This window comes from Aquila chrysaetos, chromosome Z (assembly GCF_900496995.4).
Source record: "Aquila chrysaetos chrysaetos chromosome Z, bAquChr1.4, whole genome shotgun sequence".
NCBI lineage: Eukaryota > Metazoa > Chordata > Aves > Accipitriformes > Accipitridae > Aquila > Aquila chrysaetos.
Window position 1 is genome coordinate 71,478,602 of NC_044030.1, and position 26,757 is coordinate 71,505,358.

The 26,757-nt window shown below is 37.3% G+C and overlaps 2 protein-coding genes across 2 annotated transcripts; one reads left to right on the forward strand and one right to left on the reverse strand.

The window, feature by feature from the left end:
• The first annotated feature begins 717 nt into the window (after window positions 1–717).
• LOC115337477 (selenoprotein P) lies at window positions 718–9,100 on the forward strand. Its single transcript, XM_030005824.2, has 5 exons — window positions 718–964; window positions 2,419–2,622; window positions 4,364–4,576; window positions 6,299–6,416; window positions 7,314–9,100. Exons 2-5 carry the CDS (start codon window positions 2,432–2,434, stop codon window positions 7,959–7,961), a joined length of 1,170 nt encoding a protein of 389 aa, XP_029861684.1. The 5' UTR covers window positions 718–964; window positions 2,419–2,431; the 3' UTR covers window positions 7,962–9,100.
• On the reverse strand, window positions 8,366–26,604 carry CCDC152 (coiled-coil domain containing 152). Its single transcript, XM_030005825.2, has 9 exons — window positions 26,339–26,604; window positions 23,160–23,276; window positions 22,104–22,209; window positions 14,398–14,466; window positions 13,276–13,340; window positions 11,716–11,818; window positions 10,874–11,001; window positions 9,869–9,955; window positions 8,366–9,321 (listed from the first exon to the last, which is right to left on the reverse strand). Exons 2-9 carry the CDS (start codon window positions 23,244–23,246, stop codon window positions 9,199–9,201), a joined length of 768 nt encoding a protein of 255 aa, XP_029861685.1. The 5' UTR covers window positions 23,247–23,276; window positions 26,339–26,604; the 3' UTR covers window positions 8,366–9,198.
• Between the last annotated feature and the right edge of the window lie 153 nt (window positions 26,605–26,757).

The following is a 26,757-nucleotide window of genomic DNA, read 5'->3' on the forward strand; positions in this document are numbered from 1 at the left end:
AGTTCCATTTCTCACACTCAACCAGAAGCATAAAGCTCATCTGTGCGCGAGACAGTCATAGAACTAAGCAATATAAATCTCACCACCTTAAACTCTGAGGGCACACCAAGTTTTTAAACATTTATTTCTCCATAAACACACATAACATGTACATGGAAGGAAATCAAACTCAAGCAAACTGCTGAGTCAAAATAAAACATGCCATGCATGAACAATTCTTTCACTGAGGAAAGAGAGTAAGGAAACAGTTTAACCTGAATGTTTGCAGATACCTCAGTGATGATGATGTTAAGAAAACATAACAGAGTAATACAGAGTGTTAAGTGGCTGTTGCCAGTTGGTAAAGCTTCATGGCTTTCATGCACCTACATTGATTTAAATGGCTGAAGATCTGGGCTTTAACCTTCAACAGAAGTTGATAAACTCGCAGGTTCTACAGAAGTAAGTTTTAAAGCTGAGTGATGTAATCAAGGGCAGCTGGGCAAAAGGAGCTCTGTAGTGCACATGTCCTCAGAGAGGGTACAGCATTCTCTAAGGCAAATATCAGACAAAGCATATGAGAGAAAAACCTGCTAGCTCAGCATTTCTGTAACAGCGCAGTACCTTCCCCCTATCACTTTTTGGCCCACGCCCCTCCTCTGACTGTACCACTACCTCCAGCTGACTGGGGTGACTGACAAACTGCATAACCCAATATTCAAAGTTATTGTATTAAAAATACCTCACCATTCTGCACAGTAAATGGTTTCCACTTGGAATTAGTTAATGGAGAAATATTTTGGCTACTTTTGCTGAAGGGGTTTGCTTTGCTTGCAAGGTCGTTCAGAAAAAGCCCCCTGAACTTTGAACCATATCTGCAAAGTGAGATAAACAAGAGCCATATAAATACCACAGCCCTTTTCCCCACAGTGTTTTCTTCTGCAGTGGAGTTAGGCACAGCTGCCAAGGAGAGGGAGAGGAAAGGGTAAGTGTGCTGGTTTTGCTATGAAAGAGCTTCATGACTTAAGATTTGGCACAGTGTCTGCTTGTTTTTTTGGCTGAAAAGGCTGACTGTGGAAATTTCTGTTGGAAGCCAACTAGAAAGTTGAAATGTGAAGAGATGTATAATTCAGAATGTAGCTCTCATCTGCTTCACAGGGTGAAACAGCTGTTGCTGGGCGCTGTATGCCAGTGCTGCAGAAGGCTATAAAGGCATAGAAGGATCTCAAGATATCATAGGAGTTTCATGTGTTTGTAATGGATATAAAGGCGGGCAGCTTTCCACATGTGTGGGAAGAGTAAAAAAATGACCCTGTTGATATCTATTGGACCACAGATTAATCTTCAAAGTACTGTACCTAAAAAGCTTTTGGTGGAACTGCAGGAAAGAAACATTAGGGACAGATGGATTTCACAAATGATGTTGGCTTTGTAGAAGCTGGCTCTTGTTTTAAAAGACCAATTATTAAAATTTTAAAATTTTTTTAGAATATGACAAGATCGATGAAACCCGTGTTATTTATCAGTACTTAGTGTTTCCAAAACATTCTCTGTTTACTGTCAGACTTTAATGCGAGTGGTGAAATGATACGATTCCACAATCTAGTACAAATTAGGGAACAGTTCTATAATTTTACATATTTCTCAATAATGGGTGTTTTCTGAACATATTAAGCCAAAATTATTGTGTTAATGGAATAAAAGGAAAAGATAATTACAGTATTTCTTGTATGCTTTGATTTTCATAAACATTAAAGGGACTAAGTATAGGTAGGAGATCTTGTAAGATCTGAGGAATCCTGAAAGTCAGTTTTCATCTCCTGTTTTTGCAAAATTGTTTGTAGTGCCTGTGTTATTAACAGATTTTTCTCAATGGGATCCAAACACTACAGACTGACTGACTTGTAAAAATCTTTAAGTCTTTTTTTTTTAATTTCTGCACGGTTCTGTAATACTTGCTGTGTACCAAAATACACTGTTGGTGCAAGTACTTTTAAGTCAGTAGAATTACTCTGGAATCTGGAGTGAACTTGTCTAGATTCTAACTGGTATAAACTGGCTCAGCACAACTAATTTCAAAACACAATTAGGCCACTTTAAAATCACTGAAGTGTTAAAAACAGTCAAGAAGAAATTACAAAGAGGAAGGAACAATGTGGCCTGTTTAGTAGCATTAAAAGAAAATCCAATTATTCTGAACACTTACTTTTCAGCTGTTTACATACAACCACAAAAAAATACTGCCTATTTATTATAGGGGAACTCCACTGCAAAATGAAAGAAACATGATCAAGCAGTAAACAAAGTAGCTCAAATTTTCTTACAGTTTTTTTTTTAACTGAATGGAGCCAATATCCTGCTGTGTTTTGTTATGGGAATTTCAGAGTCTGAACTTCATTTAGGCATTGATCTCATTTTGTTTGTTTTCTCTCTTTTCAGATAAAGCCCAGCCATGTGGGCAGGGCTGGGGCTAGTTCTGGCTCTCTGTCTCCTCCCAGGAGGAGGGACAGAGATCCAGAACTGCAAGGAGGCCCCAGAATGGCGTATTGGGGAGGAGAACCCAATGCTGAACTCTAGGGGCTCAGTGACAGTGGTGGCTCTCCTCCAAGCTAGCTGATACTTGTGCCTGCTGCAGGCTTCCAGGTAAGCATAAATCTCTTCCCCAGTTTTTGTTAAAACATGACTGGGCAATTTTTTTATGTTATCTGAGGATAATACATGCCCAACTACACATGCACTCAGTGAACTCTAGCTTCCTCAAATGCTGCCATCCCAGCTGGCATGTGTGACCCAGTGACCAGGTTAACTCTTAGCAGGTGTGTTCTGTGCCAGTGGCTCAGATTCTTTATCTCTTGATAGTCCTAACTGACAGATCATCTTCTCCAGATTGTATTTACAACATAAAAGTATGATCAACTTGACATTAGTGAAACCCAAAACACATGAAAACCTGACAGAAACAGTTCCTCAAGACTATGCTTCAGTTAGCAACAGATGATTAATGTAGCAAAGATGCTGAAGCCAAGAAACATCATCATTCTCTGACATGGCTAGAACACCTGAAACAGAGAGATCCGTGATCACTCATTTCTTATGTAAGATCTGTAGGGGAAGAGGCAAATCAAAACATGTGCTTTTAATGTACTTTCCAGTCCCTGTTCAGAGGTCCTAGAAACAAAAAAAAAAATAATCCAGAAGGTAAGGTAAAGACTGGCCTTTCAAAAAAATAGATGAAGCATTTAGGGGAATCATTAGTGTTATCTTTTCATACAAGACCTGGGACAAATAATTAGGTATCATGGCAGCAACAGCAGCAAGAAAATAATTTTGAGCTGACCCAAACAGGAATTGCATACAGCCCTTATCTTGGATTCACTTAGTGATTATGAAATCATTTTGGTTTAAAAATTCATAGTACCGGTTTCAGAGCTTGATTTTATCACTGTAATAACATCTTAGTTTCCCCCTCTAGGCTGCATAACTTCATATTATAACAGTCTTTGCAAGTTTTTTAGAGAACTAGATTTGAAAAAGTGGTGGTAAATCTCTGGCTCCATCAAAGTAAAAAGCGGGCTTTGTGCTTGGCTTTCAAGGTTGTTGGGTTTGATTCTGTACCTTTTAGAAAGGTCTTAAAGAATCTTCTAAGCTCTAGACTGTTTCCTGAAATGGGGAAAAAAAAATGTTTTCTAAAGGGATTTAATAGGAAGGATACAAATGAAAAGAAAAAAAAACCCCACATCATACAGCAAGAAAGCAGCTTTCTGTACTAGAGAACAGAGAAAGACTTTTGTGATGGGATACTGAAGGGAAGGACGAGTAACTTCCAGACAGGTCATGCACACATTCTATAGCCATCCTTTTGACCCAGTTGCTGTAATATCCCTTTTCTGGCTATTATAGAAAATAGCCATGTCAAGATGAGTGGGAGAGCTATTGGCCTTTTATTGCAGGTTTGCTTTCTTGATTAATCATCTTCCTGCTGTATTTACAGTATGCATTCTTTAACCATGTGACCAAAACCTCAGCATTTAAATAAAGACGTCAGATAAACAAAGTTAGACCATGAAGAGCATGAAAGAACTAAAATAACACTGAATTCAGTCTGAAAACAGATGTCTGCTTTACTTAGTACTGCATTCTACTTACAAGGACAGGACCCATGGCATATTAGCTATTGCAGAGTCTGGTTTTGTGACAGTATAGTTGATAGTGGTAGCAAATGGCAAGAATGTTTTAATAGTGTTAGAGTGCTGCTATTATAACTGGGAGAAAGTAACATTCACTGTAATAACAGCAAGATGGAGAATATTAGCTTTTGTTGAACATTGCAAATCTCAAGATTCTCTAATGATTTATGGTCTTGTTTCTTTACATTCTCGACTAGATTGGAGGACCTGCGAGTGAAGTTAGAGAATGAAGGACTGGTCAATATCTGGTATATGGTTGTCAACCATAAGGGAACTTATTCCCAGAGGAAATTTCACCTACTGAAAGAAAGTGTTTCAGACCATATTACTGTCTACCAGCAAGATGAAGAGCAAGCTGATGTCTGGACTACCTTAAATGGAAACAAAGATGACTTTCTCATCTATGACAGGTCTGTGTTTAGGGGGGAGCACAGGAAAATATTTGCATGTATTTAAAGTAGTGCTTTGTAAATCTCTATATTATTTCATTGATTTTCAAATAACCTGATTACCTCACAACCAAGACATCATAATCAACTGGGAAGTTGCACTAAGTAAAGTACTTGCATTTACTGGAAAAAGGAAGGAAGCTACAAAAGAAAAGTCTGCTTTTGCTTAAGTAAGTTTGGGATAAATAAATTTTTCTTTATAATTACTGTGGATTTAGAGTAATGTAACTAAGCGTAGAATTTGATAGCATGATTCTGGTCTAACACTGTTTTTATTTTCAGACAATTTCATTATAACCATGCACGTGAAAGTAGAATCAAACGAAAAAAATCTATCTGAGTTCTCATGAAAACATTTTGACCAGAGGTTGTTGAAAATGTCATGTAGCCATATGGAAAAATTAGTCCTTAGGTGAAACTTAAAACTTTGGAAGAAAATAGCTTTGTGATCATAGGATTCTGGGACATGTATCTTTTGGCAGAACCAGTAATAACCCCTTAGTTGAAATCCTGATTTTTTCAGTTTTGATGTGATAGAAATTATTTGACAAGTCCTGCACTTCTAAAATGTCCATACTAATTACTATTATGTTACTGTAATGAACATTCTCAGTTCACACTGAAGCATAATTGAGTTTAATAAACAATTAGAAAGTTCCTTTTTTTGGTAATATGATGAAATGGAATGAATTAGCTAAATTAGGCTTGTTGGATGAAACTAGCACTGGAATGATCTTTAGAAAGTGATTGCATGTTACAGCAGCAAATATGCCTAACTATAGAAGGTTGCTGTTGTATGACAGACAAACAGAACAAAGCTGTATGTAGCCCATGGAGGGGCCCCAAAGCTGACGCCTGGCCCATGGCATTTGAAAGGTTGAACAGTTTTGTGCTGTCAAGACATGGGGTACACCTACACTATGAATTGGTTTGGCATTAGTTTGGCCATGATCCATCTGTGGTTCTAGGAATGTATGTCCTTATTGTGCCTTTATTGGCAATGAAGTCTTTGCCTGTTGCTGCTCCTAGACCTGCACTGCAGACGTATACAGAGCTAAGGCTGGAGGATCATGTGTTGACATTGCAGGTGGGATACTTAATGAGGTGCCCTTGTGTATGAGTTCTGCATTTACTCCATCTCCTTTAAATGTACCAGTTGTGTAGTCAAGTGCATACCAGAACACTCAAGTACAGACATGGGGCAAACAGGCACCATAAAAATCCCCTCATACACACTAAATCAGTAATGCAAATGCACCACAATGCACGTTGCAGTCAAAATACATGTTACGTTGCATGAAAACATTATTTGTAAGGATACAACAACCATGTGGCGATTTGTACCACAATGCATAGTGGTACAAATGAGCCCCCCTCATTAGCAAGATAGGTCTGTCATGAGTGTACCTTTGCTAGTCTAAATGCCACTAAACTAGAGGCCAGTAGTGTTACTACATCGGCCAGAAATCACGCTTCACACTACAAACCAATGCAGTTGAGAGGGCAAATGTTTGTAAGGCAGATACTGGTTTTGGCTGTAAACTTCTTGGACAGAAACACTGTCCATGGGACTGTACTGTGTGGGTGGATTGATGTGAATGAAATAAGGTATGATAAGAAAAGATACTTAATTTTAGGTATATGTTTATATATATTGAGCCACAAAGTTCTTTCTCTCCTTAGATGCGGCCGTCTAGTGTATCACCTGGGTCTGCCCTATTCCTTCCTGTCTTTCCAATATGTAGAAGAATCTATTAAGATTGCATACTGTGAAAACAAGTGTGGAAACTGCTCTTACACGGTATTTTCTTGTTTCATCCTGTATATACTAGGAAAGGAAATTGGATTTGACTGGTACTTAAAAAAAACTATTCCAGTGTGATTAATCCAAAAAGATGTGATTTGGAATTTACACATTTCATGTGTCTTGACAGAGAGCTTTTAAGCATTTTTCAGAGTGAGTTATAATTTATAATAGACTGTTTATCTGAATTCGTGCCCTTGATAGAAATGCAAATCATTTTCAGAAATCTAAATGCAATCTTGGAGGCTAATTCTGTTTCTGAAGTTATGTACAGCTAGTGAGCAATTAGCTACTCTAGTTTTTGGGGACAGGTAGGTACTTCAACAAATAGTAATTTTTTTTAAGACCTGGGAATCAAATCTGAGCTGCTTTGAGTTACTATTCCTTTTAGTTTACATTTAAACACAGCATACAACAGTTACTTTAAAAAAGTGATAATACAAGCTGACAAATTATTGTTACTGTTATAAAAGAAGGGTAGCTTTGTTTTACATGTAACTAAAGATCAGAACTACTTTAAGGATTATCAAGACATGTACATACGTAGTTATGAAACTTCAATGAGAAGAATAACTTTTGATCCCATCATACAGTTTTCCAGCTAAATGGAGGCCTCAGGCAGGTCAGACGTGGGATCCTAGAAAAAGAATACTTTTTATTAGCAATTACTTGAATTATAATTCTTAAAAGTTTACATTAAGAGCCCTGTCTAGTTATCAGTGGTGCTGTTAAACAATGTTCTTTTTGATACATTCATATCTCTCTACAGCGAAGTAGCCCAAATAATTTAAAATTGGGTTTCAGGTTCTGCAAAAATGTTAAGATAATTGATATTTTACAACTAGTCTAATTAAATATAATGCCTTATATTTAATGCAAGCTTCTGTTTTGCAGGAACCTGATATTGGTGGTATATGTGAAAACATCACTAGAAAAGCAGAGGAAAAGCTAGCAGAGCTAGAACCCAAACCAACTGGTCAACATTCACATCTCCACAACCTCCACAGACATAGACAGCAGCACCACCATCGCGAGGGCAGTCGTCATTCCAAAAATGAGAACCATCAGGCTCCTTCTGAAACTCAAAGACATCATCCTCACAGCGGTCGGCGTCATAGAGTCTTTGGCCATAACAGACATGATCAGACAGGTAGTCATGCACAGGTAGACACTGTTCCTCAAGGAGAAAGTGTGGAAATTACACAAGATAAAAAGCTATGAAAAAAAGGGAAAAACAGCTGTAAAAACCAGTTAACTTGAAACTGGCAGACAGCATCAGACTCAACTTCTAGTAGCTGATGCTGTCATTGTCGACACCTTTTGTTTGAAGAGCTAGGAAATTCTGTCACTTGACAGTGTCGTGGAGCACTTCCAAATTCTTGCAGGTGACATGGCCAACTGTCAGCAGAGGACATCACTGAATCTTGACAGTGACGTCTGCTGACTGCTGCCTGACAGTCACCAGCAGCAGGAGCAAGTGAAACTAGTGACACCTGACAGTGACAGGAAAAGGCAAGAAACTGAGCCTGAGAAACAAACTAAGCACCTTAAAAATGCAAGGGAGTCCTACTACCTAAATTCATATAGTTGCGAGAGAGGAAAAATGATCAGATTAAGTGGTTTTATTGCCCCCAATTAAATATTATACTGACAGGTGTGTAGAGTTAAAATATTGCAAAGAACTAGACTTTTAGAGCAGTGCTCTTAGAATTACACAATACCTGTCAAATTCCATCAGTGAAAAGCTTCATAATTTAGAGGAATTTAATTGACCTGTAGTTTGTTTTTCAGTTGCACTGGAAAGGTGTTGGCATTCTTGATTAATTTGTCTTTCTTGTTTCTCTTCTAACATTCTGCTTGCATTTGTGAGGGCAGGAGCATAAACTATGACCTAGGGGCTCCTGTCTGATGTTTTGCAATCAAGAATAGAAGATAACCAAAACAGATATTTTAATCATTTTTTTATTAAGAACATGGAATATATTCAAAAGTTGGGGTTTTTTTTCCTAACCTAGGGATACAAATTATGTACAAGAAAAGCTTATTCCAAAGCAACGTGCCAAGATAACTTTTTATCTCAAATGTAAGATACAAGCAGTAATTGCATTATTTTAAAGTAACAGATTTATATACTTAACTTTTGTGGCTTAGATATAGTATCAGGGCCCATTAATACATATTACTACAGCTTGTAAAATCCCACTAAATCAGTAAGATTGTGCCTAAAGTGAGAAGCAGTGTTAACAACTCTCCATGCAGAATCAGTATCAGTATCAAAAAGAGGGAGGGGCAGAACAAATTTAATCTTGGTTTAATGTTTATCTTTGTTTATAACAGTGCTGAATTTGATAAATCTCTATGGATTAGTAAAATAAGATACCACTTAAACTTGTGTAACTTCTCTGTAGCTTAGCATTCCTAACCTTTGATTAACTGAGTTGAAGTAAAAATATAGTTGTTCGAAGGATTCCTGGGTGAATAAGAGAACATTCAAGAAAGGAAAACTGCTTTGAAAGTGTACACCATAATTAATGATGGTTTAATAGGGAAATTATTACTCCTACGAAACCTGAATCTTTTTATTGTGAATGCTGATTAGCAAGAAAGTAGCCATGAATATACACAGAATGCATGCCTTTGGAATATTTGACAAGAGTGTTTTCAATAAAAAATATTCCATATTTCTTCATGTCTTGTTTTTACTTTCAGGTGCACAGCTTGAAATACACTGTTTCTATTTCTCATTGTATCTACTACTGAAATACTTCATGTGATCTACTCAAAATCGCCTCCGTTTGAAGTGCAGGTTCTGGCCTTTATTAAGACGTTGCTCTAAGTCTCTTATGGTGTTTTGGAGAATTTCAATTTCCTTGTTCTTCTCCTCCTGGAGATGCTGGAGCTTCTGTAAAAAATGCAAGGAAAGGCACCATTGTTAAACATCACATAGAATTATGTACCAATACAACATGTTATTACTAATGAGAAATACTCTAATAAGGATATTTTTCTCAGTATTTTGTATCACAAAATTACAACGATGACTTCCCCAGAATCCTATTTTTGTGACATCCCAAAGTCCCAAGCCTACAAAAACCAATAATGCACATATATAATTTATATCACAGTCATTTATGTCAGTTCTATCTTAAGTTCCCAGGTTAACTAAAACTGTACTAAAACCACTTCACATGTGGGCTTTTGTTGTTGTGAAGCCCAGCTATAACAACATCAGTACAAAGGGACATGAAATTAGTTGTCTAAAGGTGGGAGGGGTGTGTGGGAGGGTGAGTAAGATGGACCCCTAACGCATGAAACTCCACCCCCGTACACTCCTCCATTCCCAAAGTCTTGTTGCAGAACAGACACAGTAGACCACCAGGGAAGTGCTGTGTCAAACAGGCTGTAACAGTATTTAGTATCTGCAGACTACAGGCTATTAAAGCACATACCCTTCGATAGATACTTTGTGGCAAGACAGAAGCATCTGAATATGATTTTGTTGCTTTATTCTGAACTCTTGCTAATTTAGCATTGAACTGAAAGAATTGGGAAAAGACAAAACATTAAGAATCAACAGGGAAAAAAAGTATCTTAAATAATACAAGTATAATTTTAACTTTTTTTAAATTGGATTTTGTACCTGAAAGTAGCAATAGCAAGCTTTTCTACGATTTAATCCTAGGATAATGAAGCTACTTAAGTTTATTTTCAAAAGTTATGTTTTTTAAAAAAATGCCTCAAAATATTGCAATAAGTAAATAGTAGAAATATGATAAACCAAATACATTTAGACGAACAGGATGACCACTAAAAAAAATATTTGAAGGCTCCCCAGCTGCATGTCTGCAGGAGGGAAAAATGCAGAGGATGCTAAAAACCTCTGAAACCATCGCCCTTCCCTCATGTTCCAAGAACAACTCAGCCTGAACACTTTCACACCTTACTTATTTTTGAATATGTGAAAGGTTCAAAGTATTTCCTTAATTGTTTCTGTAAGGACAGTGGCTTAAAACCTGAGCCATGAAATATATGTTGAATTCTGTGACTCAAATATCTGCAGGATTAAAAGTCTTTAAGCTCTTGGAAGTTTATTAAAAAATGTATCTTCCTAGCATTCAGAAATTGAATAAAAATAAGCAGAAAACTTAGTTGTTTTTTTTTTTTATAGCTCAAAAACTAGCAAAGTTTTCAAAATAATTTACTTTAAAACAAGAACACAGCAAACTTCAGTCTCTCTATGCAGTAGGTAGAACTTGATTCCTGAGCTGAAGTGACTCATACCATTGTGGCAGGGAGCACATGCCACTGATCTTTGTTAAGACGATAGTTTTTTTAAGTTCCCTAGGTTCTATCATATTACTTTGTTAAGTACTAATTAACATTTTTCACTACACAGTCTCTTCTAAATTTACCCAATGCCCAACTGATCTTTAATTCAGCTTTGTAATGCATACCTCTACCTGCAGTTTAATTATTTCATTCTGCTTCTCTTCATTTTGAATTTTCAGCTGTCTAGTTAACTCTAATATTTTCAGTTCTTTTTTCTCTCTCTGTTCTCTATACTCCACTTCTTTTACTTCAACTAGTAACACAGTAACACCAAATACAATGATTATAGAAGATGTTTATCTAGAAAAATTACATAATTTCCCAAATATTAAAACTTTCTTGAACAGCAGGTCAATATTTCACAGGAAAAAAATTTCATTCAAGCAAAAAACATACTTTAAAACTATGTGAAAACCACCCTGTCTCATCCCACTAGGATGGAGTCTCTTTAAAGAAGCATCACCTTTTACAAAGAGTTTGGCTTTTTTCAGCTAAATGGATGACCAAAAAATCCTACTCTTCAAGGCTATGCCAGTAATGGAAAAAATTAATACTGCAATCAGTCTTTTCTTGTTGCAGTATTATTTATTTGTGAAAATAATGTCCTGCTCTCCTGAACATAGCTGGAACACTCTAACAGCAGTCTAGCTTATAGTTCAAAGCAATTTTCCAGTCAACATTTAACCCAAAATTTCATTCCTTCAGATTTTTAGGTCCAAGTACCCAGGGTCTGTTCTACCTATTTGGGAATTTCTGCTCATCCTGTGTTGCTATACTATTGCCTCATTGCCACTGTCTACTCTCTTAAGCAAAGACAAAATTCGGTGAAACACTGTCCACTTCTAGCTTTCGTATGTTTCCACTAGGAAGTGGAACTTGTACTTATCCTAGAAGAAGTATAGCTCCTACAAATTACAACATGTTTTACCCAATGCTATAGCATTCAGTCTTCAGAGAACTTACTTACATTTTCTTCTTATATCGCAATTCAACTGTGTTATTTCTAATTTGTGGTCTTCCTCTTTGTTTTTAATTTCTATCATAAGTTTCTCAATCTGATCTTTATATTCCTGTGAATGTAAAAAGCTTCATAAAAATCTTGAGGTGTCTGTGCTTTTAGCCTTCTGCAAAGCACAGCACTGATGTAAAAATGTACTTGTTTTATCCTCTATGTAATAAATTCAAAATGCCCAATTACTTCTAACACAATCTGGCTGAAGTCCACAGATGAAAAATGTAGCAGGTTTCATTGTATTACAGCTATCAGTTAATATAAAATTAGAAATTGTACTTACTAGGAGAACAGGCAAATGGAAAGGTAATATTCCTTTCCCCAATCCAGGATCTGATACAATGCTGCAGCTAGTTAAGTGACTACAGTTTTACTTTTGTGGATTTTTGACTGTAAGATTGTATAACAAAAATCGTATTTAAAGTATGAATTTTGTTAATATTGCTTATACCAAGGATTCCACCACTTCATACTGGCAGCAGTAGAAACATCAGTGATTTCAGCACTAGTGATGCTGGTGGCACTGATACTCAAATGAAGAGTTTGAGCACGCCTATTTTAAATTTGCTCCCATAACTACTCCAGAATTACCAAGGAATTGGCTGTAGCTGCCAATGTAGAGGTGCTTACTCCAAAGCCCTTGTCAGAGCCTTCTGACAAGGTAGGTAGCCACTCACCAGAGCAATGCTCGGAGGCACTCACAAAGGCAATTACTGATTGGTGGTAACAGTATATAATGGACATAGTCAAATAAGTGCCTTCAGAACAACACTAGGAAGTTCCACTATGTCCATACATGTATATAATGTATAGAACCATAGTTTTCTCACATCATTCAGAAGGCATTACTTATTTTATTCTCAAACCGTCAAAATAACAGCTCTATTGGTATAAAAATTTTATTTTAATTCATAGATAGTACAAACACAGGCAAAGAAAATCGGCAGTGAGATTCCTAAGCCTATACAGGTAACAGATCTGCAATCTTAACACAGAGAACAAACACAGCTTGTGACTAGCCCTGCTGGTGTTACCTCCTTTCCAAAAATGAGTGGTGTAGGTAAAAAGTAGAAAGATAGTAAATGGAATTTATTTTGAGCATTTACTCCCAAAGAAACTATAGACAAAATTCAGACAGTTCTCGATTCTCTGGCAGGACAGCAGGGATTGTGAATATCAAAACCTTATTTCCACACAAAAATGTATTTTAATGCATGGGATTAGATTTTAGAATGTAAAGTTGAATTTAAACCTAAATACAGCTAAAAATAAAAAGCTTATCTTAGATTGAGTCAGAGTTCTCAGCACTTAGTAGTTTTGACCTCTTAGTTGAAGGCATTCTTGTATTGATACTGTCATGAGGACAACTTGTCTCTTTTTACACATGATAAATGTTAGAAAAAGTGCAACAATAATGGTATTAATAGCAAACCCAAGAATATAAAGACATATGAACTGCTACAATAGAGATAAAATATTATTCCTCTACCTAAAGAATGATCATTTGTAACTTACCAGTTCACAAGCCTTTAATTTCTCTTCCAAGATATGAATGGTACCCTTCAGTCTATCATTTTCATCTACATAAATAAAAAACTGTATGATAGACTAAAAAGTATATTTTGGCAGAATTATTAACATGAAAGCTGAATAAGGAAATTACTTTCTTTTTTTGACTTGTGTGAACTTCAAGCAATTTTTCTTGTAGACATGATAATCATTTACAGAACTACATAATCTCAGTCTCCATTTTTTTAACAAGAAAATCATAGTTTAATCATAATACTTGCCTGATACTACTACTTTGAACTGTCTTTTGCCTTTTGATAACTGATGCATTCAAGAACATCTAGATGCAAAGTTCTCCGGCTCAGAAAATAAAGGATTATTATCATGGCTACAAGAGTTTTGAATTGGAAGATGCAACTTCTTAAGTACTTGTTTCCCAAAATCTAGAAAGTAGTATCTCAAAACCAGAATTTAGAAAAAAGCAGATAATGCTTTTTTGTGATTATTAAAAGTCACTCTGAGTATTAAAAGCGGCCATATACTTCCAAATTTTAGAGGCATATTAATATTTATGCTAATATGCCTTGACCACACAACAGGTATAAAATTAACTACTTGGTGTACAGCTAAACTGTGGTATAAAGACAGAGCAAATATTTATAAATTTTGTTTTAAAATAGCAGTAAATAATATTTATGGAGAACAGCTAAATTTTAATAACATTACACTGAGGATTAAGGCTCTTTGGTTTAACAAAGTGATAAAAACTATGCATAAATGCTTTAATAGACTATGGTCCAACAATTGAATGATACTTTCTCACTTTTTGTAAAATTGCCTGTGCCACGCTGAAATAAATTTAAAGCCCAACTATTGATTGAAAAAACCTCACCGAGGCAGAACTTCTTTTACTTGTGAATTCTAAGTAGGATAATAGCAATAGACATTTATTAAGCATATAGACCACCAAAATCTGCATGTGATTGATGTTAGATACATTATTTTTCCTTTCTGTTTGGCTGCCAGTGAGTTTCTCTCTCTAAAAAACCAGTAAGTATAAACAAAAAAGGAAATGCCTGCTCATTCCAAATTACAGTACAGTACATATAAGAACATTTTTGCTTTTACCTTTCACATTACACTGGTTTTCAATGGTTTGTGTTAGACCCTTTATCACATTCTGTAGAGTAGTACATTCTAAAAGAAATGAAAAATCCAGCATTTTTGAATAATTTCTTCACAATTTTAATTTTATATATTGTTTATAAACTTTTCTCAAATATTTTATAATCATCTTGATTAAAGATCCATCTAAGTCTTCTTACTGACTATAGAAATAACTCAGATTATTATTACATGGTTACTGCTTAATTTTAGCTTTTAGTTTGACGATAGATTATAAACAATTTTATCAAGCAATACGAACAATTTCATAAAACTATTACATTTTTGTTTCTAGCTAGAAAACAAGGTTGTTATTGTTTTCTGGGCAATAATGGAAGTTTTCCATGTCAGCATTCCAGCAATTTGATATAATTAATGAAACTGAGGTTTACTTTCCTGACAGCATTTTTGCCAAGATTCTTTTTGACAAAATCAACACTACCCACTCATTGCAGTTTCTCACCCCCTTTTTAGTGCATATTAACATTCATCTTGTGGCTCAACATAAACTTGGAGTGATTCAGAATAGTCTACTATACCCCTATTATCTCGTTTTAAACAAAATTATTATGTGTGTGTGTATCTATATACATGCAACTTGTTATCAGTTTACGTATTTGTATTTCATAATTTTATTTTTTTTAAATTGTATTTTTAGTATTTGAACACCATATGGACTGCCTATAATGTAACATTTGGTTTTCATTAAATACTATTTTTATCCCTTATGTTCCTTGTAACCTTATCAGTAAAGTCACAAAACATTCAAAGACTGGGAAGACAGGGGACACTAAAACTGAGGTTGCTTACTCTCAAAACCTTTCTTTCTGTTTCCAGAGTACCACTACATTTCTTAAGTGGCTTTTAATTTCTGCAACAGATAAAGTATGCTAAATAACAGTTACTCATCTTGTAAGACCAAAGCTCTGTTGAAAATTGTAGGTCATATAATTAAGACTACCTTACAAATAATTGGAGTCAGGAAGATGAATTTAGATCCCAGCTCAGAGATTCAGTTTTCTGCTCAATCTTTTTGACCTTTAGTCTATCCTTCCATCAAGTCCTCTTTTCATGCAGCCAAGTAAGTTACCCAGCTGTATTCTCTCCTTCCATGCTTCCAAAAAAACAGTAGAGGGAGCATGAACAGCACAGAAACGTTGCCTGCCCTCAGTTCCTGCACTGGATCAAAAGCATTTGCGGAAAAATTCTATTCAAAGTCGGAAGCACTAGGTTAGCATGCCCATTTGTACCAACTAGTTCTACTACAAATTTTCTCCCATTTGGAAATGTATGGAAATAAACCCAAATGCTTACAATTCATGCACAAATTGGAAAGACATCTGTGCATTTGAGTAAGGACAGCAGCTAGTCTTACAATGAATCAATCACAGCTATTTAAGTGCAAGCCACTCTTTTCTCCAGTCCCAAGAACGTCTGCTTATTTTTCTTATCTTTAAAGGATGTATCATGGCAAATCCCTTATGTAATTACAGCTGTGACAGGAAAAAATTACTGGGAATCCACTAGTTTTGCTTGCCTACATTAAGGAAGAAAAAGCAAAATTTTGCTAAATGTTTGCAGCTCTATGTATCACTGGCATAGCACCTGTTACAGCATTCTGTGTGGTTCCTTCCCTGTAAAGAATACTGCCTACATGCAGAAAGACTGAACAGCCTAAGTGCTCTTTTTCCATATTTAATATGTATAATTTATTGCAGTTTCTTCCATCTGCATTTATAATTGAAGTTATTGGCTTTTTTTATAGCGCACTTACATCAACCACTTTTTCCTTTAATACCTTTGACATCCTGAAGATGCTAAATAGACCCACCTTAAGTGTTCCATAGACAATAATTTGACTGCTTTCTTTTTAAAAACTACAGTAGATTTTAGTTCAGAATTGTAGCCTACACCACAAGAGTCCACTTAGTTACCACAGGAAAGGTTTAGGAGCAGAAAACAAGAATGCCAGACTTGCATCTGACTTAAGTGGATCTGCAATGAATTAAGCTAAACAAAAACTGAGGTCCTGAATCTCACCTTCGTTTAGCAAAGAACACATCAAGACAAAAATAAGCTCGTTTATGACCTTTCAGAACATGTATACGCTTGCCTAGTTGCTCAACTTTTCCCACCTTATCTTTGGTTCAAGTGTTTCACTCTCCCCTCTCCCTTGAGTTTTAGAAGTCTCCTTTCTTCCTTTGCATTTCCTTCAGAATTCCCAGTCTTCTTTACCTTAAACAGTCCTAGAGAGAGACTTCTGGCAATCAAGGATATCAAGGAGCCCTCAGGTTCTCACTTACACTTGTTGGATATTTCTTGGGGCCTGAGATGCTATTCCTATTTCTGTTTCTCATACTAACAAAGAGTTCTTCAGCCAGGATAAAATTCTACTTCCTGCGCCCCACGACCACTAGCAGCCACAAACCCTTCAGGGTAGGCAGAACAACAGCTTTTCCTTCCATAGTGCTCTTTCTCTCCACTCCTCTGCTGTAAGCAGCATGTTTATTTGGAATCATATGTAAACCTTTCACCGGCATGTGGTCTCTCGTGTTTTTTCCTTAGCTATTCTGTGAATTGCTTTGTGGTCTACTGATAAGCCTTACATTCTAAGGCTGCGTTGTTTACCTATCCTGTAAATTCATTTGCTTTTGTGTTAAATTTTTAAGAGGATGAACTTGAGAATGCTCTTCAACTTGAGAATGTACATACATTAAGATTGTATGTTCATCAAGAAATTGACACAGAAGTTCAAACCCAGCAATCTCAGTTGCCTTTGGACCAACTCTTCAAATGGTACTTTCAGGAAATGTGGCTGAGCTGGGTTCTGGGAAACAGCTTGGGACATAAGGCTAGGAGAAATATTTTTTTCCAAGCCACAGTTGGCAATATCGCTGTATAAAAGTCATTCTTGCAACTAGAGTCTGTTAGGATAACTGTTGCCAGTGTAAGAATGGAAGTATCAATGTTACATTTGGTCCCTTGTAACCTCTCCAGCTCTGCACAGGATCCTTCTATGACCCCATCAATAATAAAGAGTGTTGTTTAATCCCACAGTGCTTTGACTTTCAAGTCAAAGGTTTTGCAAAGAATTGAACTATTAGACACAACACTTTTAGTGCTCTGATTCTAAATACACAGTATGCTATTACCCCTTCTGAAGGGTCAATGTTGCAGGTGAATTTGATAAAGGTGCAAAGACCATTTCTATCCATTTCAAAAAGAAAAAGCAACATGCTTTAGAAACATTATATATTTACTATAATTTATAATCACTACACCAATGTCCTTTTGAAATACTTTTAATGTTACAGTCACTGCTGATCTCCCGTAACACCATAACTGTTTACCTGAAGGTTCTTCTGACAGCATCCGCTGTGGATTATGGCAATTTGCTGCCCAAGATGTTTTGTGATACTTTGCTTTCTGATCACCATTAATGAATACAGTTGAAAAATATAAACTTATAAGCACTTCATTCCATGATACTTGAAGTGTTTACCTTATTGGTAAGCATGTTAAACTAACAGAACAGCTATGATAACTGTCTTAATTTCTAAATACATTCTATCCCTTTGGCATCTCTCATTTACCTTTTACTTCCTTATCATCAAGTAGCTTTCAGAACCACCTCTTGGATGTCCCATGTTGTTCCAAGTTCCCACTTTTCACTTTTTTCCTTACTGCTACTAACAGCTCTGCAATCTCTCTTACTCATTGACCAGAATCCTTGTCTTTCAACAATTCTGCCTTCTATCTATATCCATACTAATTTGTACAACTACTATGACTTCAATATTACTGAGATTTGTTTTTTCCTGACTGTCCCTGCAGCTAAAACTTTAGTTTGTATTTCACACTGATTGCTCTGGTATTTTTACTTGGACTTCGGCCACCCCCCCCCCCCCCCCCCCGCTTTTTTTTTCTGCCATGTGTTTCAAAACAGCTCCAGAGGTCATCCTTTTCGGTTATATCAGCATAACTATCTCCTCAAATCATTTCACTCTTATCTCATCGAAGTGAGGCACTACTATTTACAAAGCTCAAATCTGACTTTTGACTTTCATCTGTTTTCAGTCCATTCTACTACCACAGTCCTTGTTGCAGTCATCCCAGCTGCTCTGATTTCCTGAGTTGTCTCTCTCACTTGCTCTGCTATCTTTTATCCCCTAAATTTTCTGGTAAGAATAATTTCTTCTTTTTGTCCACCTTTTCCTTTCCCTTTTAAAAATCTATTTTGTACAAACCCCTTCCTTTTTGTTTTTGTCAATAATGAAGCCTCTTTATCTGTTTCTGAATGACAGTCCTGCATTGTCATTTGTGCTTAATAGAGAAACAAATGGCTCTAATGAGTCTTACCAAACTTCCATCTAGTTCACTATCCCAATTCACAATACCCAGTAGAAGATAATTCAGGAAAGAGGAAAAAAAGCTGGATACACACTACCCTTAATATATCCTCTCAGCTTCCAAAACACAAAAATAAATGTGATCTGAGTGAGAGTTGCTGTCTTTGTGTTTAACAAACTTGTTAAGTTTTGTTACATGAATTTTTCTAATCTTTTTGGACTAGTCTATACTTCTGTTATCCACAAGCTTCTGTGGAATTGATTTAACAACTTTATTTTGTAAAGTATGGAAAAGTTCCTCCTTCTATTTGCTTTAAATCAGTCCACAAGTTTGATTTCCATCTAGTTCTCTTATTACATTAAATAGCGAATATTTGTTCCCTAGTCACTTTCTCGATGCCATTCATAATTTTACAGCTATGAGTCATATCAGCTCTATTCTTTCTCTTTAGGCTGAAAAGTTTCCAGTCAACTTAAGTCTTTCTTCAGATGTTCCAAAATTGTGACAAAACCTGTGAGGGCCCCAAGTGCATTCTCCCCCACCCACCTCCTGGGTGTTTGGCTGGGCTCAAGGCCAACTTAGAAATAGTACAGCTGGTGATCTTGAAAAAAGCTGTTTGAAGAAAGCTGGAAGAAGACTCAGAAATGGCTGCCCCTCCTTCCCTTGGGAGCTGCTTTTAAGCTGAGGCTTTGCCCTTGGCCTACCTTGAGCTATGCTGCAGCTGTGTTGCAGCCACATACTATGTATCTAGACCCTGGTCATGACCTAGGGAGTGACTTCCTGGCTTGATTTCAGATCTGCCTCATCACTAGGGACCTGCTAGAGATCACTAGATCACGTCTGGCCCTCGTTACCATTTCTGAACCCGATCCTGACTCAGCCTCCTGTCTTGACCTTGGACCTGTTCCACCCCTACGTACTTGTTTGGTAATGTGGACTTTTGGCTGACCCTGACCGCCCTCACTGGGCCAGCCCTGCATGGGTACAGTGGGAGCAAGTCTCAGCTGGTGAAGCCTCTACCTCTGTGGGCCTTGTTACATGAGTGGTTCCTGATTTCCTGTCCCTTGCTCCTCCCTGACAATACCAAACCTTGCCAATTTCTCTGTTACCTTTTCTAGTTCTGGTATATCCATTTTGAATCATGGCGACTGGAACATTACATGAAAATCACAGACTTTACAGGGACACGATGTTTGTTTCTCTTTCCTCCATAATCATGCCTATCACTGTGTTTGCTTTTTTGACCGCTGCTATTTTCAGAGAACTGTCCAGAAGGACACCATGATCTCTTTCGTGAGAAGTAGCCAACTAGGGCCAACCAGTGTTTATATAAAATGCCTCCCATATGCACTGCTATGTGTTTTCATCTCCCATTTTATCACTTGTCATTCTGTATCATGAGATTCTTGGTACAACTGAATAGATTAGCATCATTAGCAAACTTCACTCACTCAATAGCTTTTCCAAGTAATTTCTGATTATGCTAAATTATTTAATTTCCAGAGAAGATCTGAGTGAAACAAACTGGCAATCTCACTCCAGCATGAAACTAAGCTTATTCCTACCCTGTTTCCTAACTTTTAGCAAGTTTAGTTGTCAAAGAACAAAGTTCTACAAAGAGGTGCACCTTTCAGCAACTCTGCAAACTACAGAAGAATAAGCAACCACAAATCTATGCTAAGTACTAGATATTATTCCTCTTTTCAAATACCCATCTGAAAAGATATAGTTCTAGAATTAAAAAAAGGTCTTAATTTAATAATTTTCTCTTTAATTCCTCCTTTATTTGGCAACTTTGTTATTATGATGTAGAGGCTTATAATTCCCACCTGTAAAATAGTAAATGCCATTTCATTATTTAGCTTCCACTGGACAGTTTGAATCCTCTTAATATTAACTACTATTACCATTCACAACAATTTAGCACCATAATGACATCTGCTATACAAAGTAAAAGAAATACAACCAAAACTGATCACATTAAAGCTGACAGTAACACAAGTACAGCCTATGGAATAAACTTACAACAGTGGTATCAGCTTAATTGATCTCAACCTTGAAAGATTATATGCTATTCCTTATGCTTTATAAGCGAGTTGGAAATGTCACTGAGATAAAATCTTGACAGTGACATTATAAACACAAAACGGGCTGTGACATTGTTTAATCTAACCTCTTCAGAGATTAAATCTCACACAGATAAAAAGTATAATCACTTTGGACAGCTTTTTAGTCTTACAGAAATTAAACAAATGCCTAGGTAGAACAAGACACTGAGATTCCACCAATACCCAAGGTCCTTTCAGAATTAATTTAAGTGAGCAAAATTCAAAGAGGAATACTAAAACTTCAATATACCAGTCAGCATGGTACAGGGAAAACATATTCCAAATGCCAAACTGGGCTATCAGATTGTCCCTAAACAAACCAAATCTAAGCAACTAAGAAATATAATTCTTTATGCTATCTTGGAGCACCAGCCCCACCAGTCTGACATGCCATCTCCAATTACAGGCAAGCTTTGGCATTTCAGAAGGCAGCAAAATATGTGTTCAGGAATGCATCTGGCTCATTTCTCATTGGGCAAAATGTTTCTGGCGACCAGGCGAACCAAAACATCTGTCATATTGATACCAATGGAACAGCTCAGCTGGGGGCATGATAGTGTCAGTGCTGACCTTACTTTTCACAAATGTTGACCCTATTGTTCTACACACACATCTGAGCTGCTTATGGATTAATGTAAGTCACAGGCTAGCACTTTAAGTAAAACTACTGCTGTTAGTTTGCTTAAAAATGCTGCCTTTGTAAACTGTGGCAGTTCACTAGAAGCTCAAGAGGCCTGTATGGATGGGAAAGGTAAACATTTGGGCACAATAACATCATCAGGTGTACCAAGCTCACGTGAACCTCTCCCTCTTTCCCTGCCAACACACTGTTTCCTTGGAAAAGGAGATAACACAATCAAAAAAAAAAAGATGAAGAGGAAAAAATGGAAGAAAATAAAAAAGGAAAGTTTTTCTTTCATAGGTATGGCATGCACTCAAAACTCTCTTAAAGTGATAGATATTAATTTCAACTGGAAAATAGTTACTTTAATGCAGTTCTCAAGATGTGTTTGTGGATTAAAGTTATCTGGTTTACGCAAATGAGATGGATTCCATTACATGACCCAAGATTAAGCATTACTGTTTTTCACACATTATCTTATACCCTTGCTATTTTATTTTTGTATTTTATATGACTGAAAATGATGGAAATATTTCTCAGAACTTCCTGAATATATGCAAAAACCATACCATTTTTAAAAAATAACTTACCTTCTTTTACTGATTCCTCCTTTGACTGGCTTAAAGTTAACAACCTGTTACATTTTTCCAGCTGAAGAACCAGTAGTTTATTTGCTTCACTAATTTCTGATATGTTCTAGAAAATTGCAAAAAGGCTAAAGTTATATTAATATCTTTTAAGTTTTAAATTAATATAAAATTTAAATATTTCACAACACTGCAGTCAAAACTCTATTATTTGCCAGTCTGGAAATTCCGCTATATAGAAGAACAATGCTAGACTTGAGAGCCTGTGCTATTGCAAGTTTACCCTGCAGAACTAAGAATGCCAACTTACATTCCTAGTTATAAACTGGTTTCTTCTCAATTCTGTAGTCCACAGTCTGGATCAATCCTCAGCAAGGTTCTTTCTACTGCTTTGCATATGAGGCTGTCAATGCCCCCGCTGAGCACCACCGAGTAATGGGTGTGAATAGGAATTGGTATAGTAAGTTTTTTACATGCAAAATGCTAAATTTATTTCAGGTGCCCCTTTTATACTATCTCTAGTATGGATTTACTGATCAGGAAATTACCAGAGAGTTGACCAGCATGGGTCTAATGAGAAATACAGTACCGATTTTCCTCAGTGGATCAATCTTTTAAGAACTGACATATACGTAAAATAAAGGGAGCTCAATGCATATGAAATAAAAGAACAGATGCTCCTGCTATGGTGATGACATATTTCTAGAACAAGGAACAATTTCTGAAAGGATAGTCCAGCAAAGCTGTGTAATATTGTTATCTCCAATAGCAGCTTCTGATACCAAGGGACACTTTCGCGCTTTTCCTGAGAAGCCAAAATTGGCCTCTGCACTGTTGAAATTCTAGCACAGAAACAATGGCTTCTCAGACTTCAAAGAAGTCACTCATATCACGCTGAGATACAGTCAATACAAACACTTTCCAAAGTTGGTATCACATGGCATATTAATCAGAATAAACTGATACCACTTAGAAGAAATTTTCACTTAAAAAGCTTATTAAAATGTCACAAAATATTTATAGATAGTAGTTTCAACATTTTTTACCTTCTTTACTTACCTTTTCTATCTCTGAGAAGTTATCCAAAAGTTTATCAAGGTTCACCACGCTGATTTTCTTCATAGTTTCTTCATGGCTGTGATTCATTTATTTCGGGACCATGTAATCCAGTGATCACTGTATATATAAAAAATAGATCTATGAATTAATTTATTTCTCATTCATACTATGTCAAAAGATTTCATATCCACAAATGTAAGCAGGACAAAGAACACTTTTTTAAAAATTAAAACTATTTTTGCATGTGAAGCTAAGATCTTGCATTTCTAAGAAACGTAATGGATGTCAGAAAGCTCAAGCAAAATCTACCAAACTGTTAGATGATACAGTTGAATTTGGAATTTTTTGCTGCAATTAAAAAATAAACCTGAATCCACTTCCATAGATACAATGATGCAATTTTACCTAAATATATTAGTGGTCTGCAGATAGGATGCTTTTAAAACATATGACCAATTTCTCTTTAGATATGCTGCTAAAACGGACTAGCCTTCCTGTCCACAGAGAGTAGGAAATTCAGTCAATTGAAACAATTACTCATTCTCTACTGTGCATGTTTTAGAGGAAACAGATTAAATTTTCTTATGTTTGATTAACTTAAAAAATGTTACTCAAGCAAATGAGATTTTACCAGGCACACATTAATGCAGGATCTAGACCTTTTACCTGTGTAGATGCTCTAATACTTAACTACTCAGGCTTCAGCTTACACATTTTCTTATAAACAGTTTGCATTAATATCAGTGATGAGACACTGCAGCACATAAACCTTACCATATGAGTAAAAAGACAGTATTTTGAAAAGCACCCATATAATTCCAGATTATTAACACAATTCCTATTTTTAGTAAAAATTCTACTTACAGAATCTTTAACATACATTTGCAAGGTGGATCTGAAAGACACAATATGAATGCTTCTGAAAATATTGAAACTATCTCTGAACATCAGGCTCCATGAAACAAAAATTCCAATACCAGATAAACCATGTGTTACAGACAAAATCATCACTTCTATGTGGTAATGTATGAACTGTCTTTTTACAAACAACAAAAAATTGCAGTGAGAGAGATGAATCAGAAGTTAGAATGTGTGCACTACCCAGAGACTGAATGGGTTTCCAGAGGGAAACACAGTAAAGTTAGGTGGAAATAGATCATGTAAATGAACAACTGCTAAGCAGGAATTAAAATTACATAACTGAATTATTTTCCCAGTCATTCAATATTTACAAGTCTTTACATGTAACTTCTTTACCAAAGCAGTACGATAAAGATATTGGTTCTGTGTGCTTAACACTCATTTTTCTCTTACATCCACTGTTTCCTGAGAGGGACTAAAACTAAGTCATTAGCTAAAACTAATTAACTTTTTTTTTAATCAACACTTTTTAAGAATATGTAACATTAAAGAACTAATGCTTCTAAGTTACTGATTTTTTTACTAAGTTAGCAATCTTATTGACTTCTAACTGTTATTACAATGGAATGATTTGTTAAAATGGAGTTTAAAATATTTATTCAGGACATTGAATTTTGTAAAACAATTACGTATCTTAATATTCTATTAGTTGATAATCTAAATGTACACCGTGAATGCCAAGCCCTTATCTTTCCAGTCCTTATCATGGGCAGTATCTTAGCGGTTTGTCAATCACTGTTTCTTTTCATCATGCTCTTAAAACTGTGTTTTACCCTCTAAATTTTGACTGAGGATGAGAGTTCAGGGAGCTGCCATGTTGTGTGCTGTTTTGTGTGTGTCCTTATTCTATGGCATCATTTGTTTTCTCAGATGACAGGATGTGCTCAGCACTTGGCAGCATTAAGCAACAGTGCCACTGGGAACTGAACTGAAACAGTAAATTAAAAATAGTATGTTGTATTATTAATGTTGTATTTTTCCAGCAGGAAAACTCATCACTTTTGTTTTTGTGTATGTTATTATGATATATGTTACGTCTTCCAAAGGCATTTTTGTTAAGCCTCCCACCCCTGTTTTGAACTATGATATTTCACTGAGGGAAAATTAAAGATTTAAAATGTATTTTTGACTGTCATAAAACTGACACCCTTATTTAATCTCTCTTTAACACCTTGCCATCCATGCTCTCTCAGTATCCTTTTTTAGGTATTGTAGCTGATGATCTGATTTTGGAATTTAAGGTTTCTTTTTTTTGCTTCATGTTAACAGTGAAACCTGTATTTATAACAAAAATAAAATGAGTAGATATTAATTTTTAACTGTGTATTTCAACTGAATATAGTAATTATGCAATAACAGGCACTTCAAACAGTCTCATTTTTCTGAACTCCACCCTTAAAATAGGCACCTGACATTTGCATTGACTATAACTTCACCTTAGTTACCCACTGTTTGAAGACCCCGAGCACGTCCAAAACATGGTTTGCTGATCGAAATTATCACCACCCAAGTGGCACCCACAGGTGGGGTGAATCCCATCCCCCCACGCAACAGGCAGAGGCACCAGCTCCACCACTGCAACCCGCCCCCACTGAGGCCTACCGACCCTCTTTCCCACCGCTCCAGTTTGTCTACACAAAGTGCCGTGACCAGAACTAGGACCTCACGGTCTCAGGGGCACAGGACACTCGGAGCACTGCCTTTTACTCCTCAGTGCGCGGGCATCACCGACAGGTGGAGCAGGATAACAGCGCTCCCGACACGGGCGACAACACAGCCCCACCTCGCCCTGCCCCACTCCCCCACAGCCAGCTGAGAAGAGCCGGCTCGCGCGCACCCGAAGGCGGGAAGCCCGCGCCACCCGCCGAGCGTACCACTGCCGACGCTGTGGGGGTCGCTTCGCCCCCCCTCCCCCGCCGGTGGGCTCGACCGCATGCCCGCCGTTGGACCGTGTTGTCAGAGGGGGTGGAAGCCGGCGCCGCGCCCTGCGGGGGCGGGCGGGGCTGAGGGGCTGCGCTGAGGCGCTGAGGCGGGGGGAGCGTGCGGCGGGAGCGGAGGTCGCCGGTGGCGTCTCTCGGCGTCTCTCAGGAAGGCTCCACGGGATAACCGTCTCTTTGGGGGCAGGGTGACAGGGGAACTGGGGACAGGGCGCCCCGGTGCTGTCTTGACATAACCCCCAGGGCAGTGCCACCGCTCGCCGCCTCACCAAAAAAAACCCCAACAAACCCAAACAAAACCCGAACACCTCAGCAGAGCACCTGTTGAGGCCTTGATTTCACCCCTCTGTGTGGTACGTGAATTATTTTATCCAACGGCTCCTCACATCGACATGAACATCTGCTGAGGGGGGCACCTCGCGTGCGAACGGGCGTTCCTTCGAACAGCAGCCAACAGGCGCAGGACGGGAGCGCTTCCGTGCGTGACGGAGAGATCGATCGAGTCCCTCGGTCTCTGCTTTCTCGGTACTTCTGCTGTGCGTGTCACTATGGCTACCGAGCAGTGATACTCCCCGGCCGGCCACCCCTTTCTCGGGGGGAAATTACCACAAAGGGCTTCTGAGACAAGTTTCCAAGACAACCGCCTCGGCGCGGGCGCACACGGCGAGGCCCGAGGCTGCTGAGCCGGCGGTCAGTACCACAAGGCGGGCACTGTCTGCGCGGTAGGCCGGCCGGCTGCT